Source organism: Nilaparvata lugens, chromosome X (assembly GCF_014356525.2).
Source record: "Nilaparvata lugens isolate BPH chromosome X, ASM1435652v1, whole genome shotgun sequence".
Classification (NCBI taxonomy): Eukaryota; Metazoa; Arthropoda; class Insecta; order Hemiptera; family Delphacidae; genus Nilaparvata; species Nilaparvata lugens.
Window position 1 is genome coordinate 71,370,657 of NC_052518.1, and position 18,465 is coordinate 71,389,121.

Here is an 18,465-nt window from a genome sequence, read left to right on the forward strand (position 1 = left end):
TGTACAGAACAACAAATTGTTACTATTGTTACTATAGTCTTTATTATGCTATGCTTATGAATTTTATGTTATGTTGTAGTAGTACTGTATTTAATGTTGAGCTGTGCAATATACATAAATTTTGTAAAGTGTTGAAGAGAATAAATTTGATTTGATTTGATTTGATTTATCTGTATCTCTAGCACAAAAAAAATTATAATGGAAAGAAATTTGAAAGAATAGAGAAAAAAATTGAGGGATTTTGAAGGTTATAACTAATAGAATATGTGTTTTAGAGGAAGATCTTATAGAACAAAAACTGTAGAGGATGATTTGTAAAATAATGTCGTCCAAAAAAGGTCTAATATCTTGAACGGCTATTGAAATACCTATTGAAAGCTATCAAATAGCTATTGAAATATCACTTGTACAAGCGATATGGCAAAGCCCTGAAAATTTTGGCGGCCATCCTGTTTTCGAGGTGTTAGCCTGTGATTTCGACTTATCATCTTCACATGTGAGCTGTTACTAATAACCACGGCGTGCCGTTTTCATGACATTTGAGCCCGAACTACTACTTGTTTATCTATGAATGACTTAAGAACCATTCATATTGATGCACTGGTACTGTACTCTATCTGGATCTTCTACTATACCTAAGCTATAATTTATATAAATTAAGATACCAAAAGCTTTATAAAACTATGAATGAAAAGAGTAGTTATGTCAATGCTATAGAGTAAAGTTGTCTCGATTTATCATTATTTTTCTAATTCAACAATCATCACAATTAACCTGTAGTATGAATTATTTCAAATCATCTAATAGAACTCTATTATTTTCTATTATTTTAGTATGAGTTGCAATACTAGCCTGAATGATAGAGCCTGAATGATTCCACACCCTCTTCGGAATATTACATAGTTTCCTTCTAGTTTTGTTTGAAAAATACCGGTCTATTGAACAACCAAGTTAACCCACTTTCAATTTGAAGAAACAAGTTTTTGCGTAGAATGGACTGGTTGATAACAGGTTTATTGTATTTTAAATTCATTTTTTGTAATTAGGTACCGTACTGGGTGCCTAGAGAATGCATATTATTTGTGACACAAATTTAAAGGCCCCCCTTAATTCTTTGAACACTTTAGTGTACTAGAGAAAGCTTCAAACTTCACCAACGTTTTACATTTTTAGTTACGCCTATTGTTGTTTCAAAAGTTAATGTCAGTTATTATCATAAATATCCATAATTAAAGATTATTAATTATAAATCATTAAATTATTGTTAGTAGTTTTACAATGGTCTAGCGATCTTACATATGTTTTGTTCTTATTAAGAAAAATAACTATTATTCTATTTCAGATAATTCTATAATAATCTTACTCTTATGTCTTTTTTGAAACGGTATTATTGCTGATTATGCAGAAGCCTTAACAGCGCTCAGTTACAGTAGGCTGCATACCGTACATGCATTATACCGTACTGTACATTCAGTTACAGTTCATCAGCTATATACTGCATACATACCCAACTTTTCATGTCACCTTCTTTATAAGGTGATTTGATTTTCATTTTAACCTTCTAGTCGTGACCCTATTTTTTCTGACGTAAGTCGTGACCCTAGGTCCCAGGGACCCACTTCTTTCATATTGAATATCTCAATACGGTATATTTCAAGATATAATGTTATTCTAGGATTCTAATATGTCTAAATGTCTAAGGGTTATTGATGAACGCAACGAGCACTTATGTAAAGCATAAATAGATCTTTATTATAATTATAAAAATGAATTTATAAAACCTTGTATTCTCAGGGTAGTGAAAAGTAACATTTAGTTATTATTTTATATAAAGTGAACAAAAAATTATAGTGATGACTACTATGATGGATCTACTCTGATGGGAAAAATTGGAAGGTCATAGTTAACTCTTAGGGTAGTTTTCACCCTAACCTCAAGTTCATGTTGCACAATCTTTGCAAAACTTATGAAATTATAGTGATGAATACTATTATAAATCCTTAAACATACATGAAACACTACAAGAAACATGAAAAATATATAAGTTCATATAAAGTTCACTTTTAGGGGAGGTTTAGTATCCCTGGGATAACATGAAGTTCATTGGTTTCACTATCATCCTACTTAGAATCAGTATCCTTATCTTTAACTATGAATTTATTTTTATCATCACTAATGTCATTGAAATAGAGATCTAGAAGTCAGCTTGTACATTCTTCGAAGTCTCTGTTCAAAATGTACATGTTGACTGTTTGAATCCAATCACTATTGCATGAAAATTGGAGTCCGGTCTCACAAGGCGTCAAACTATCAAACGATAAGCCGAAAAACTTCAATAAATAAAATGTGCATTTGAGAAAAATGAAAAAAGTTGCGTTAGTCGTAACCCTTGGGTCCCTGGGACCCAAAAGCGTAATTTCACGAAAACAACAAGTAACAGAGCACTAGCACTCAACATCAAATTCAAGTGTCTACTGACATGAATTTACATGGGTCTCAATAGACAGTAAAACGAACAGAAAGAAAAATTTCCTGGGTCCCTGGGACCCAGGGTCACGACTAGAAGGTTGAGTCAAGGATACAACAAATAAATTGATTTTATGGTTATTAGAACGTTTCTTGGATAAAGCTCGTATATTATTCTATTCATATTTGCAACTATAATAGTAACTAATAATTCAACCACTTGGTCCGGGCGCAAATGCACTCCCGTGGTCATTTTCGGATAAAATCCGTGAAAAATGCCTTAAATTAATCGTCAGGACAAGTATAATGAGAATCGCAATGATGATTACTTACAATGATGATGAGTCAAAATCACAGGCCGATAACCTCAAAAACAGCTGGCCATCATAGTTTTCAGAGTTTGTTATAGCTTGTTTTTCTTATCAATCCAATTCAATTTACTTCACCAAAAACACAAAAATAAAATAAAGTTGTGATAATAAGAAAAAAAAGAATAATTATTATTCTAAATAGCTATATCAACTATCTTTGATAACCAAGATACAGGGAAATCTTGAATAGTTGGAATTTCAATTTAGATCGTTTCTACAGCTTTCAAATTATGTATTCAAACGCTGTAGCCTACGTCAATAAATGTGTTCTCCAGCTCTATCCAAAAAAGTTACAATTTTAAAGTAAATATTTCTACATAAACATGAGGTAACACGCTAGAACTATAAAATCGATATCTCATTACTTTTTTATGATAGACTTGCAAATGGCCTCAACCTCTTTACTTTTCAAGATGACATCGGAAAGATCTGCTCTGATCTCTGATTCGGCGATCACAGCCTGAGAGTCTGTCATAAGTGGTGAAAGTAGACGGAAAGTATGTAGTTTCCACCAATAAACTTTAAAACAGGTGGATTACTTATGAAATAACATATATCCATCATGTCATTCATGATTCTTCATTAAAAATGTCCAAAAGTACCTCTTTTCTATCAAGATGACATCGGAAAAATTTGTTCACATGGGTGGTGCAAGGAACGGGAAATTTTGAAATAATGTCTTTTCACCAATAAAGTCATGAAACTAGATAATTACTAATGGAATGGCACCATTTATGATCTCATTCGGCGTTTGCAGCCTGTATGCCTGTTTCAGATGTTTTCCTTTAGTTCATATATTGTTGTAGGACGTATACTGTGCACCTTGCCAGGGATTCGTCCATGGAGTCAAATGTGGTAATACCGTCTAAAAATTCTCCGTACGACAGTTTCATCACTACATTTATATAAAATGATCTCACCGGTATTACACGTTCCAAAGCAGTCCAATGATCCCTGATTACTAAATGGCAATGTGTTGAGATCAATTGTGCAACATTTCGAACATCTACCGACTCTACAGGCCTAGGCGAACACCAACATTAAAATTTTCTTGTTTTCCTACACCACCCTATAATTTGGAGTATCAATGTTCTGAAACTATTTTTTCTAATTATTGTAAATATTAATTTACTGTCCTCTGAATTCTAATGAAAGTTCTGGGGCAGTTGTTTAAGAAGATGGGCTACTATTAATGCAATTAGTGAAACATCTAACTCAGCTTCCACTGGGAACTGGTGGACTGGTAGTTTAGGCTATTTATTAAATACTATTTATGTAATCAGCTATGCTATCTAGCTGATTCAAATTAGTGATGTGAAAATAATACATGAAGATGAAGTGAAGGCCCTGCTTCCAAATGAATTTCAGCTCTCCTGCGCGCTGGGCAGAAAGATTATTCACTCATTCTCATTCTGCCAAAGGACCAATTATATTCTAATCCTGCAGATTAGGACAGGAATTAATTGGAAAGCAGCAGTGATTTACTCATGAGAACGAGTCTGTAAAATATAGCATCTCCTTCAAACAAGAGTTTGACCAAAGTAGAGAGTAATTTACCAAACCGAGCTTCAATCTTCTTTCGAGCTAAAATCAAGTACTTTGATAATAAGGAGTTTTTGTGGATGCTCATTTCGAGAGCTGTTACAAACATTGCCAGCACTTATCACAAAACTTGATTTCATAGAGGAATCTATTCATGATTCTATTGTAATGTTCTATTAGAGCGCTCAAGCATAATACACTGTAACATGGAAGTTTGCACGGAGCCTACATACTGTGATACAATAATATTATTGACATTTGACATCCAATTTTATGATAGTATCAGATCCAATGAACATTCATATATATGCTACATCAGTTGTTATAGATGGATTGCAATAAAGTTGAAGAAGCGTTAAATTGATTCATATATAACAGTTATTTATTCAGCTTATTGACATCTGAACAATTAATAATCAATACAGTATTGCCTCTTAAATATCTTGATAAAAACGAATTCCATCACTTTCTACCATCAACACACGTTTGCATGGTAATGAAGGTTACATATGAATCACGACATATACATGTCTTTCAACATAGATATACGGTGGACATGCACTGAGACAAAAATCATAGTTTCAAATTGAAAGAATCATAAGTAGAATTTTACAATATTAAACATTTTTGTGATGAGTAAGTACAGTAAATTATCACACTAGAATTAAATTGTCCCTACCGTCCTCATAATACCGCCTTTTTCTCGACTAGTTCAGGATCGAGAGCATAGAAATAAAAAATTGTTATAAACATTATAATTGAATATTATAAACTATTAATGTATGTTGAACTATATTCGACGCTAACCTATATCTAAAGTTGCATGCTCAAGACTCAGTACTAATATTAAGGACTTATCTTATTCCAAGTTCGAGGCACAAGTAAGGAAGAATTATAGTCAATCACTGGTAGGAATTCGACGTCGGATCTCAATTTTTAAACTGAATGCATGTCCACTGTAGACCATCAACTATAATATTGTAGAGCGGAATTTCCGTTTCTAGATTTGCGGATACTTCTATAAAGTATAACACATATTTTCTTGCAACATCGATTCTTATGAGGTTACTCTTTCAAATAGAGCATTAAAATTTAATTTTTGAAATTAATTAATCTGAAAAATTCAAAATTATTGTAGTACATACATTTTTTGGACTCAAAATAGTGTGTGAATTAATTTATCATTTACATAACCTCTAGACTGTGTATTCCAAGTTAAGGTTTAAAACAGTTTTGGGCGAATGCCTGTTGTTTTTACCTGCATTGTATCTATTTTCTATGAATAAATGGAATGAAATAAATGCGATATAACACCTGACTATTCAAGTTCAGTAGGCTAATGAATTTACTTTTGATAAAATTTATAGCTAGCAGTCAAATATCTACAACACTGAAACAACACAGGGGATGGACTGGGATTGACTGGTTCACATAGGCATGTAGACTGGACCTTTTACAGGTCTCTGAATTCACTTCTCACATTAAGCACTCAAATTATCAAGCAGGATGTACCTATAATAGTTACAGGGGCGCCATTTATGGGGGGGGCAGAGGGGGCCTAGGCCCCCCCCAAAGATCAGATAAATAATGAAAATTCGGGTCTATCTACACGAATCCTTAGAATCTCACACCGATTCAATACTTTTTTTAAACAGCAGTAGTATAATTTCTTCTACAGTATCAACAATGTAGCGAAATTACCTTGAAAGAATGGCTACGGGTACGGAGTAATAAAGAATATATTTTTCTGTGTGGTATAGTTGAAGCTTAAATATAGAATGGGTACAATTATTGATGAGGGCACAATAAGTGAGTTATTGCATAAATTTCAACGTGAGAATTAACAAGTTGCAAGATGTCACAGTGAAAGCAAAAGAAAGGGCACAATCAGACAATCATTAATGCATGTTTACAGAGTTGGTGAGAATTAATAAAAAAAACAAAAAAACATTAAGAAACAGCTTAATGTTTCTTTAGCTTTCCAACTGAAAGTTATTTTTCCAATTAGAATATGATCCCTAATGAAATTGTTGAAATTTTCATTGTGAAAGAAAAATTATATGTTTCCATGATTTTTAAGAAATCTGTTTCAGTGTATTCCTACTTTAGGGTCTCTCTTAAGGGTTATATTTCTTATAAATATTCCATGATTAAATAACTAATAATGTATATGTTTGTATTGATACCTCAACCACATTTGTATAAGACTGGAGAAATGAAGCATATAATAACATCTTCGAATGTAAAATTTATGGGGGAAAACCTAGAACCCTCTATCCTTTGGGGTATTCCTTTCCCCCCCCCCCCTCATAACACATGGTTTTCGCCCCCCCCTAGCAGTTTAGTGAAATGGCGCCACTGAATAATTAACACATTCATTATATTATTCCAGGTTAGATTCGGGAGTACTGGAACACATAGTTTTGTATGCCACAAATGTATCACAAATAGAGGGGCGGATAATGTATCATGTTTATAAATCACTTATGCTTCTTTTTAGCAAGATAGATCTAGAGCACTGAATCTACACATTTGTTTCCACAATTTATATTGTTTCAGGAAGGATTATTAGGATAATCCAAAACACATAATCTCGTATTCTATATTGTTACAATTCAGAGGATTACTGATTCCAATTTTTTAAGCAAGGCTCTACTGAAATATTAGAATATCATATCTCCTTAATTAATTCAAGAGAAATTTGGATCCATTCACTATAATATGTAATAAGTTAGCACACTTGGTTCTAAGCAGGATACTTCTTCAATATTATCTCGACATATTCGATATATTTCAGGATAGATTGAACTATCAATCCAATTACATAATGTTTATCAAACTTATAGTACAGTACAATCATATTGAAGAATTGAATGGGAGAACATTGATATATATTGAGTACATTAACAAAATACTGGGTTCATCTTGATTCGAAGTATCATTACTATTCGAGATTTTAGAGATTGAGCTCGTGAATGACTTATTCTCACTCAAGATGAAACACAACATCCATTAGTTGGACACGTTATTCAAAATAAGTATTCTAGGGATTAGGGGAGATAGCTTTATTTTATGTTTGTCAATAAGGATGTATAGCGGCAATTCCTACTCGTCCAGAAGACACAGAGCTGTTTGTTCTGTGGAGAAGTTCGTGCTTCATACCATGGTACTCAGCATAGCTATGTCTATACCTAGGTGTGTTTTCATCATTGTGCACCCTAGCAGCTGCGTTGGAATTAGCATTGGCAGAAGCGACTGCCGCAGTTTCTCTGTCCAGGCCGGGATAGCGCTCGTGATCGTCGAGTTCTTGATAGGAGCGTCGTTTGAATTCCTTGGCCAATTCGTTGGAGCTGCGTCGCCTCTCATCTTCCATCAACTCATAGACGGGTTTTTTCTTTTCAGACTCGGTTGGAGAAGGATACCGTTGGTTCCTGGGAGCAGGCCTTGGCATTCTAGTGGGGCTTCGATAGCGCTCCAGGGGGATGTTGTCACTTCTGTTGGGTGATCGCTGGCTGTGGCGAGGTGCCATCCGTGGTTGAGGACTGGTTGGAGTCTGCTCCAGTGGCGGACTCGGCGTGTTGTAGCTCCTGTGAATATCTTGAGACGAGTATCTGTCACTACTTCTCTGTGTAGGACTTACACACGTATTTCTTCGCGAGTCTTCACGACTCGGATAGATCAGTCGATTCTGTTGATGTCTCGAATTGTACTCCTCCGAATCAATACTGTCGCGTGATCGCACCTTTCGGTACATTGATTCGCGTCTAATCACAGACGGTCGATCTCTTTCCTCCAAATATTTCATATTCTTATCATAGTCATCATCATCGTCATCATAGTAACGATCTTTAGTGAGGCGACCGTGGCCGTCTTGATGATCCTCTTCCGAGTCCCTGCTCACAGACCAGCTGCTAGACGGCTTCGACCTCTGATAAACGACGGGCATTACAGAGGGCGAAATGGGTGGCTCAACGTTTTGTCGCCGTCGTTCAGAGTTGAGGAGTTGAACTTGACGCTCTTGTTCTTCAAGGCGTTCCCTTTCGAGAAGAAGGAACTTCTCCTTGGCGTCGTTGAATCTTTCACGAGGAGTATCAGGTGGCAGTGAGGGAGAGGGAGAGCGCTGTCTCTCTTCGGCGTTCCGCCTTCTTCGCTGGTTGGAGAGAGCCGCTTCCAGGTCCAATCTCAGATGGTTTCTGGTCTCCTGATTGACAGCGCTTCTGTTGTCCTGGGGAGGGTGATAAGGTCTTGTGTCCTGAGGTGAAGGATGATGAGTTCTTGTGTCCTGTGAGGCATGATGAGTTCTTGTGTCTTGTGAGGCATGATGAGTTCTTGTGTCTTGTGAGGCATGATGAGTTCTCATATCTTGAGGAACATGATGGGTTCTCGTGTCCTGAGAGACATGATGGCTTCTTGTATCCTGAGGGACATGATGACCTCTCGTGTCCTGGGATACGTGATGGCTTCTCGTGTCCTGCGGGGAATGATGACTCCTCGTTACCAGGGGAAGGTGATGACTCCTAGCTTCCGGATGGTAATGATCTGCAGGAGCGTCGGTCATGCGCGGACGGGGCAGCGATAGCTCCGCTTCCACCCCTTTCCAGTTCGATTGCATCAAGAACAGAGACTGATTCTTTGCTGGATCACAATTCCACTCCTCATCTGAAATGGAAAATTGATAACTATTAATATTTTGTCAAATGAAATTGAATTAAATTAGATTTTATCTAAATACTCAAACAACTTTTCTAATAACATGGAATTGAGCTTTAAATAAACTCTTAAGTGAAAATCAAATGAGATTTTTTTTATTTTGTGTTCCATTGAATAGATTTAGTGATGGAAATACAAACTCCAGTAACAAGTTGGCACCTGCAAGAAAATAATATTTATATTAAGAAATTAAATTTAACATTATCTCTACTACACTAGTAAAGCTTTAAATTTGTCATTTGTGCAATATGTGAGGGAAATTTAGGATTCTGTTTTGATCTTTTAATACTACCGTTGTGACAATTTGACAACTAACTATTCACGATTTTCTATTTCAATTATTTAAATGCTTATAACTATTAGAACCCGGTCGTGTTAGAAAACGGAATTGAAGGGCACTATTGATTCTTTATTATATCAAAGCTTCTATAATAATAGGACTATCAACTATCCTATAGGAATAAATATCTGGAATGCACTATAATAATTTGTCAATTATTATTGTCATACTACAATATCTCGATGGGTAGCCCAACCCACTCATATCAACCAGTGCGCTCAACCTTTCATTTCCTATCAAGTTCCTGTGCACAGTTTCTACTCGTTTCATGGTAGATAACGTCCTTTGCACACTGCACGTGGTAACTGCATAGTAGCCAATACACAAAGTTAGTAGGTGATGATGAATCGTTCTAAATCGTTAGTCGGTTTTGACGAAATCACTAATACATTTATTCATAAGATTAATTCAAATAATAAAAATAACAATGATGAATTTTGAATAGAAATATTAAAAATATTTTTAATTTGACAATTTCTTTTATCCAATTATCCTCATAAAGGCTAGTGGTAGTACATTATACAGACACTTTTTTCCTCTTGTCTATATACTAGTAGTCTATAGTAGTAGTCTATATACTAATGTCTATATACCAAGTGATCATGGTTTACTAAGGTATGTGTGCATTTTTTCTTATTGAATTCAGTTACTGTATTTTTATTATTCTATATACGACTGTATATTTCTTCTATTTTTCGTCTTATTTCATTCTCATAATTTATTATTTTCTCATATTTTCTATCTTCTTTTTATTGAAAATTGTATTATGTTGGAAATTATTGTATAGTGTGAAGGAGGCAAAATGGGGTTTTACCTGTTGTCTCCATGAATAAATAAATAAATTTTAACTGAGTTGTGGTCGATGTTGTAGAAACGTTCCATGATGAAATAAAAACACATAGATGTTGTCAGTTTTCTACACTTTGTAGAAAACTGACAACATCTATGTGTTTTTATTTCATAAATAAATAAATGAATAAATTCAACCTATTCCCTCAAAATTTTGGAGAGGGGGGTTCTGAAACCCCTCAAGCTACTCCCTCTTCTGGCTACGTGCCCCAGCTCGTGTCATAGCCTGATCAACAGTAGAAGTCTAATATAAAATAACTTGAATAAATCATGGATAACAAATCTCAAATTTATCAATAAAATTTGAGTATATTTACATTCCAGCGAAAAATGTATTCAACGAGTACCGCAGGCCTACCTATGCAAACCAAAATCCAAGAGCTAGTTTGAAAAATAATTATTTTAGACTCATCTAAAATAGGTAGGCCTTATGAACAATTGATTGGTCCTCTATGTCACACAACCCAGAGAAATAGATAGATAGATAGAGAGAGAGAGAGAAAGAGAGAGAGAGTGAGAGTGAGAGAGAGAGAGAAAGAGTGGAAGAAGAGAGTCTTTACAGTGAGGTTCGGGGTTCGAAGTTACAGTTCATGTAGAGGTTGTTGATCTTTTGTTCTTGGGAATAAATAGAGTTGATGAACATGATATTGCAATAAATGAATAGATACATTCGAATATTAAAATAATATTATGGATTCATATCACAAATCATAGAACATAAAATAAATCTAGAAACCGAAATTTTTCATGAAAAAGTTTATTAATAATTTGAGAATAATGAAAAAATAAATAAATCTTAAATCTTAATAATAATTCTTTTACTTTCTCCTCACAATGCAGACCATAGCCACCAACGATTGCTAGGAGTTTTATGGAAAAATCCGAACTGGATAAATCTTCGACTATGTTCTAACTTTTTTATAAGACGGTCTACAATAGTCGACGTCTAAATAGTAAAGATTGTTCATTCGATATGTAAAAATTTTTATGATGATGATGAGGATGGAAGAAACTCGCGAAAAGGGGGGAAGAACAAGTCGTGGAAGAAGAAGAAGAAGAAGAAGAAGAAGAAGAAGAGAAGAAGAAGAAGAAGAAGAAGAAGAAGAAGAAGAAGAAGAAGAAGAAGAAGAAGAGAAGAAGAAGAAGAAGAAGAAGAAGAAATAGAAGAGGAGGAGGAGGAGGAGGAGGAGGAGGAGGAGAGGAGGAGGAGGAGGAGGAGGAGAGGAGGAGGAGGAGGAGGATGACTGGTGATGAAGGAGATGACTACAGTTCATGTCCTCAATAACATTTTCATGCGTCCCATCACCCATCAATGATTCATGGACCCAAGTCTGCAGTCTGCAGTCTGCAGTCTTTACGTCGTGAGTATGCCGGTCGCTTACTTTCTAGCTAGGCGCGTTATGTGGCACAGTATATATCTATAATACTGCAGTATTATAATAGTTGTATAGTTGTTATGGCCCAAGTCGTGATACTATTCCCCTCTCTTGCACACATACGATCACTCTCTCTTTTTGTACGCTGCTGAATAGTGAATAGCAGCGCTAATAATAATAGTGTGTTGATTCTCCATAGATATTGTGTACTGTACTCCGCAAGACCAGGCCTTGTATCCTGACTTTTTGTTCGGGACGAATAAACCTCTAAATAATAATGTTTTGTTACATTGCTGTAGTCACTTATTAGTAAAGAAATAATTAAAAACTTAAATAATTATTGTTTTAATCACAAAGAATAAGATATATAAATATATAAAATATTTGCCTTAGTACATGGTTAGGCAAATTTGTAAAGAGCCTTCTTGATTCCGATTATTTTGTGCGGATTTTGTGGGGAGGGGGAATATGCCAACAACCAGGTAGGGGTCGCGTGCCTCACCATCACTTCATCACGACTTTTGAAAGTCATTAAAAAAACCTTGGTACAAGAAAAAGATTGCAAGATTGCAAAAAGATTACAAAACACAGATAACCTTGTTTTCAATTTTGAAGTATCATCAAATACAATATTATAATTGACCTTCAAAGATGTTACAATGCTATTAGTTACATGAACAATAGACCTCTGGCAGTAATTTTTTTCAGATGAGTCTCTACCGCAGTTTTGACGCAGTCAATGAGTTTGAAATGTGCATTCTATAATTCTATACTAGGCCTATCCGAGTAGTATTGATCCCCAATTGTAACCATGTACTATTGCCCAGAATAAGTGATGTTATCAATGTTAAACTATTTTTTTTTAATTAAAGAAATGTAGTGTAAAAACCCATGCAATGGGTTTTGCAAGACCTGGCAATACATTGTTATGTCTAATATAAGATCCAATAAAGAATGAAAAAAATTTGAAATTTAATAAAATAGAATAATTTAAAAATTTTCAATAAAGGATAAAATGTTCGATTCGATGGAAATTTTAAGACGGAGTGATTATTTGGAAGACCGCGCCCGGATGAGGATCATATTCTCAATTTGCTGGTGGTGGGGCGTTAATAGCGTTGGCGATAGGCGAAATGGACTGTATGTAGCGGATATAGTAATATATTCTTCAATGTTGTTTTCCATCACGAACTGCTTATTATTAAATCACTTTTTGCTATTAGAAAAAACGACTAATAGCAAAAAGTGATAGTAATATATAATATAAAATGAAAGGGTAATATATAATATAAAAGGGTATGAGAATGTAATATCTGCAGGGTTCCAGGATAAGCGAATGAGGGCGAATAATATAGCGGTAGGCCTATAATATACTTGCGTGGAGCCCTGATTAAGGATTTACAACTAGTAGTCGAAATGAAAGAAGAATCGAATTAGACAACGCTGATGGCTATCTTATCGTGCCTGCCTCCTGCCTGTCTGATTATCAAATCGCTGACTTCTACATTCTCCCTCGCCCTGGAACGTCGGTTTCTGAAAGTGACGGTAACTACTTGAGAAGAAAAAGCGAATTCGCGATAGAGAAAAAAAAGGTAAGGAGAGGATAGATTTTCGATTCAGTGGGGGCGTACACAGAAGACTTGAGTGGAAAAAGACCCGCGGAAGAGAAGGGTTTAGAGGAAGCAAATTGTGACATAGGTAATGGAAACAACTATCGGTTACAGCAGCGAAGCGCGAATAGGATGAAATTGAAAATAAAGCCCATATTCTGGACTAGCCGGCAGGCTCGCTTCGCTCGCCTTATCCGTTTAGCGAGCTAGACCCTCAACTGAATCATCCGCAAATAATAGGATCAGCATAAGCAAAAGTAGGATCGCTCGCCTGCTTTTTTTTATTTGAGCTTGCTCGCTTCCGCCAAAACCTCAAAAGAGAAACGCAGATTTTGCGTACGTTTTGGCGTTAATACAAAGCCCTTTCAATACAACATTTGAACACCTCAAATAAACATGTTAAAAGAATTTGAAATTTTTTTGTGTATTAGTATTTGAAAGGGATGAGAAAACGCAGAAAAATACTAAAAAACGCTAATTTTTGGCGTATATTTAACGTAATTGAGAAGTTTTCTAAAGAAAACAATGTCTTCACTCTAGCTGAACTTTACCAAATTTGAACATTTTATCTCAATTAGTTCTTGCGAAATCTGAGAAAACAATGTCTTCACCCTCGCTGAACTTCTGTACCAAATTTAAGCATGATCTGTAAATTAGTTCTTTAAAAAAATGTGAAAAAACGCAGTAAAACCGCCTATCTTGGGCGTATCTTTGGTGTCATTCTGAAGTGCTTTTAAAACAAAATTTTCAGACCCTTCCTAAACTTTTGTACCAAAGTTGAACATTTTTGGCCAATTATTTCTTGAAAAAGCTGAGCAAACGCAGAAATATGCTGGACAAACTTGCCAAATACGAACGAACTTGGTCCAGTAGATTTTCAGTTCTGTTGATTATAAATGAATGAGTGAGTGAGTGAGTGAGTGAGTGAGTGAATGATTGTGTGAGTGATTGAGTGAGTGAGTGAGTGAATGAGTGGGTGAGTGAGTGAGTGAGTGAGTGAATGAGTGGGTGAGTGAGTGAGTGAGTGAGTGAATGAATCACTGCCATTTCGCTTTTATATATAGATAGATTATAAAACAAGATAACTGGCTTGTAAACCATAAGCGAAGCGAAGCGATAAATAATAAAATAAATAAATTAAAAATATGCAAGCTGCATTTAAACAATTGGAATAATTCATTGTGATTTACAAATTTTTGTCACTGGCCTGGTGAATACTCTAGTTTTTACTCTCACCATCTGCGCCTGGTACGACTGGCCTCCAATAGGCCAGTGGAGCGGAGGTCTATTGTCGGTTCATAATATTACAATAGATCCAACCACTATTGGATTAGTTGGTATCCATTTCTGTATCGTTTGCATATCATGGAGATATTCTATCTTCCACCTTCTCCGAAATTCCTGGATCAAGCGATTAGGTAATTAATACCTAGACTGGTGATTGAGTTCTTCGTTCAAAACATCATTTGCTGGGAGTCCATGCAGCGGGTATTCTCCATGAAGTGTGCGGGTGTCAAAGCTGAGGCTTCACTCGGATCACAACTCAAATAAAACAGCGGGCGGGAGTTCAAGATTATTTCAACCTGACACAGTACTGTCAACAATTCTTCATATTTTAGATTCGGCGACCCAATAACTCTATAGTGATGCGTTTTTACCGATTTCACATTAGCCTCTCACAGACCATCGAAATGTGGAGCATGGGGTGGATTGAATTGCCATTCTCTGACGAACTCCCCTTCGTTTAAACCAGGACAACCAAAATGGGCCAGCGTAATCTACTCCTGTATGATAGAATGTTTGGCATTGATCTGCTCTTCCAGCCGGAAGAATTCCCATCATAGGAAAGGATGGTTTTAGATTGCATTCGAAGCAAATATTACAAGATCTTATAAACTTCGCACAACATTTCTACATCCTGATATCCAAAATCTTTGTTGGATTTGCGCTAGGACAAGTGAGGGTCCAGTATGTACATTTCATTCATTTATGATAAAGATAATGAACGATCAAACTATTAGTAAAATTATCTCTCTTTGGAAGAATCAATCGATTTTTTCTTTCATAAGAGATTTCTGAATGAATTAATCTTCCTCCTACTCCTATCAATTTTCCATCTAAAAATGGGTTGAACATCAGTACAACTCTCATTTTTAATTAAGGAATGAAATCCCAGAATCAAAGTATTTTCTGTGTACTCCTTCAACTAGAAACGGCGGCTGATGAATCGGAAGCTTCAATCAGCGAACATTTCAAGAAGTTTTTTAATGAAATTCAAGACATAAACTGTACTTCTTAGTATTTATAATTATTTCATTATAAATATGATGAACATCGCTCTATCAATAATTGATAGAAACTATTGTCGAATTGATTGGATTTTTCAGCCAATAATCATAATCTTCATTAAACGAGTAAAGACCATTAAGGCAAAGATGATTTTAATTTTTATTTTAATTAATCACGAGAAAGACAATCAGCGGGTTTTTCTTCTCCCTTGATATAGAACCAGAATGATGGAGAAAGTTTCCCTTGGATGAAGACAACTCGGTTAGCAACAAATGTTTCCAACGAGATGCATTTTTGTTAAACCATTGATGCGATATCATTGAATCGGAAAATGCAAAAGTATTTTTGAAGTTCATTTGACTTTGATACTCGTTGGTAACAAATTACCAAACACGCACAAGCATGACAGTAGCGCACAATTTTAAGTGTGGAACTATACTGATTGTTATGGGTGCCACATGGGATTTAGCACATTCTACAACAACCCTAGAGCTGGCAGCTCTCTGGCTTGAGACTGTGTTCTGCGAGGCGTGTGCGGCAGTCATCTCAAGCCAGATGCCTCAAAACAACTGTTCATATATCAGCTGCCATCTGTCGGATTTCTTTGGAAAATATACCATTCGATTCAGTAATTTTTCTACAGCACGGTTTTAAAAACTGGACCACTCTAATAGTCTCCTAGTTCTATGCAGTTATTTTTATTTTGAACGTTCCAACTCTGTCAGCTGTGTCTACAGTAATGGCCGCACACTTGACTAGTATTGCATAAAATCAAGTGAATTATAAACAGTAATTTATATACTTTTGTGTTTTATTAGATTTAGATAATGATAATGATTATAGTGATAGTTTAGACAAAGCTGGGGTTAAAATTATTGAAAGCTCATACCCAAAAGATAGAGGTTAGGTACTTCTGTGGTTATATTATGACTCTTTTATTATGCAATATTACAGATATAACTTTACATATTATAAATGTAGATTACTCTAAGAAATATTTTAGTAATTTATTCAAAATGTTTCAATTATTAGTGATTTGAGTGTGATATTTTTGTTTTCTATCCAGTTTCTCAACCTTCAAAATTCAAAATTCTTAGTTTCTGTTGTTTTTTAGTAAATTTCAGAAAAGTGGAATCATAACCTCATTTCGGACTTTTAAAATATTATCTAAATTTGGGAGAGAAATAGTACAAGGAGTATCCTTAGTTTTTTTCTCCCATTCAGTGCTTTATTGTAAAAATTATGATAAATAAATAAAAAAAAAAAAAAAAAGTGATAGTTTGGACAATACTAGGGTATTGAATGCTCTAGACCCAAACAATGAGAGTTATGTGATTTTTTCAGTTACCCATATGACATATTTTTGGGTCTTCTATTAAGCAATTTTACTAGTTATAAATTTACATATCATAAATGTAGATGACCCTGAGGAGTATTTTAGGTATTCTGGAATCTGTGTAGTGTTCAGTGCAAAATACTTATGAGTGATTGAAAATTGAAAAAAAAAAATCAAATGGATTTCAAATTTCGACTATTGGATCATATGACATAAAATTACTTTTTTGGTGAGTTCTATTTCCACATATAATTATTCTTTGGTATTTCCTGAGAGAAATGATGCATGATACATTATCTTATGTGCTTTGGATGTATTCCTACAATTATTCAAATGAACCTCTGCAAACATGCGGAATTCGGCTTGCCAGTTCAGACATAAACAACCGCCAGTTGTGTGCCGAAATTTATTTTTTTTTGAAATTATAACTTTTCCAAGATAAAATTTAATTAGAGTGCTGGATTAACGTTGTGATTTTCTCACGGTATCAGAGTAGTTTCATGATGTCATTCCGCGCATTACGTAATTAAATTCTAATATTTCCTCTATTGTTTTCCAACATTCTCCTAGAGTAGGCTACTTAGAATTGTTGTAAAATCATCATAAAAAAGCAGTTGAACGTCCATTATATTGCTGAGTCTTCTACTTTGACTGAGGGAATTTTCCTGTATTCTGTCCTTGTTAGTTTTATTCCTTTCTCGTTCTATTGAGGGAAATTATTGTCGTCCCCACCACGTCCTTTGTAATTTGGTATTTTTTAATGCATAATATTACCAGCCCTGATACCTATTTTTGATCCTGATTCGGTCGACTTGGAGACCTGAACAAGAGACCGCTTTTATATTTATATTCTGTTGAGTACAGACATGTTTTCTGAGCTTAATTATTTATTGACCTGATTCAATAATGTCTTTTCCAGACAGTTTTTTATTCTCTCCTGGAGACTAAAATTATATTATTGGGAATCATTTACCCCATCAGTTTTGAAATCGCTAATCCTTTTATTAAATTACTAGCAAGAACCCGTGCTTCGCAAGGATCTATTTTAAAACTTGACAAAATGAAAACTTGACGTAATGAAATTTTGAAGAATTGAGAATAGGCCTATAACCATCCTTGGTTAATTAAGAATCTATATGCAAAATTTCAAGTTAATTAGTCAAGTAGTTCAGACATGATGATGCGTCAAACATAATTTTTCTATCCCGTACGTGCATAAGCCAGCTCTTTACTTTATATAATTATTATAGATATAGTTAACGACTGCAAGAGATAGGACTGTGGAACAGAATAGTGGTGAAACTATGATAGCGCCAGAAGTGTCTCAAACACAATAGTAGGTACTACATGAACTTTTTGAAACTGATTTGAAAAAAATGTTAAAACAACAGAACTGAATCCTTATCATTCTACCTTCATTTAGAGAGGCTTTTGTTTGAGCCGAATGGAAATCTATTTATAAAAAAATGAATGTCTGTTTGTGTGTTTGTTTGTTCCCTGTAGAATTGAAAACTACTTGACATAACGGCATGAAACTTCGGGAATATGTTGTGTGAATATTGGGGATGGTTTCTGA

General features: G+C 34.9%; 1 protein-coding gene across 1 annotated transcript in view; it reads right to left on the reverse strand.

Moving 5' to 3' along the window:
• Nucleotides 1-4,739: 4,739 nt before the first annotated feature.
• Nucleotides 4,740-18,465, reverse strand: part of LOC111047543 (serine/arginine repetitive matrix protein 1-like) — a 60,128-nt gene continuing 46,402 nt past the window's right edge. Inside the window, exon 2 of the mRNA XM_022333311.2 lies at nt 4,740-9,038. Coding sequence (XP_022189003.1) covers nt 7,459-9,038 — 1,580 coding nt within the window. The 3' untranslated portion in view covers nt 4,740-7,458. The remainder of the gene's footprint in view (nt 9,039-18,465) is intronic.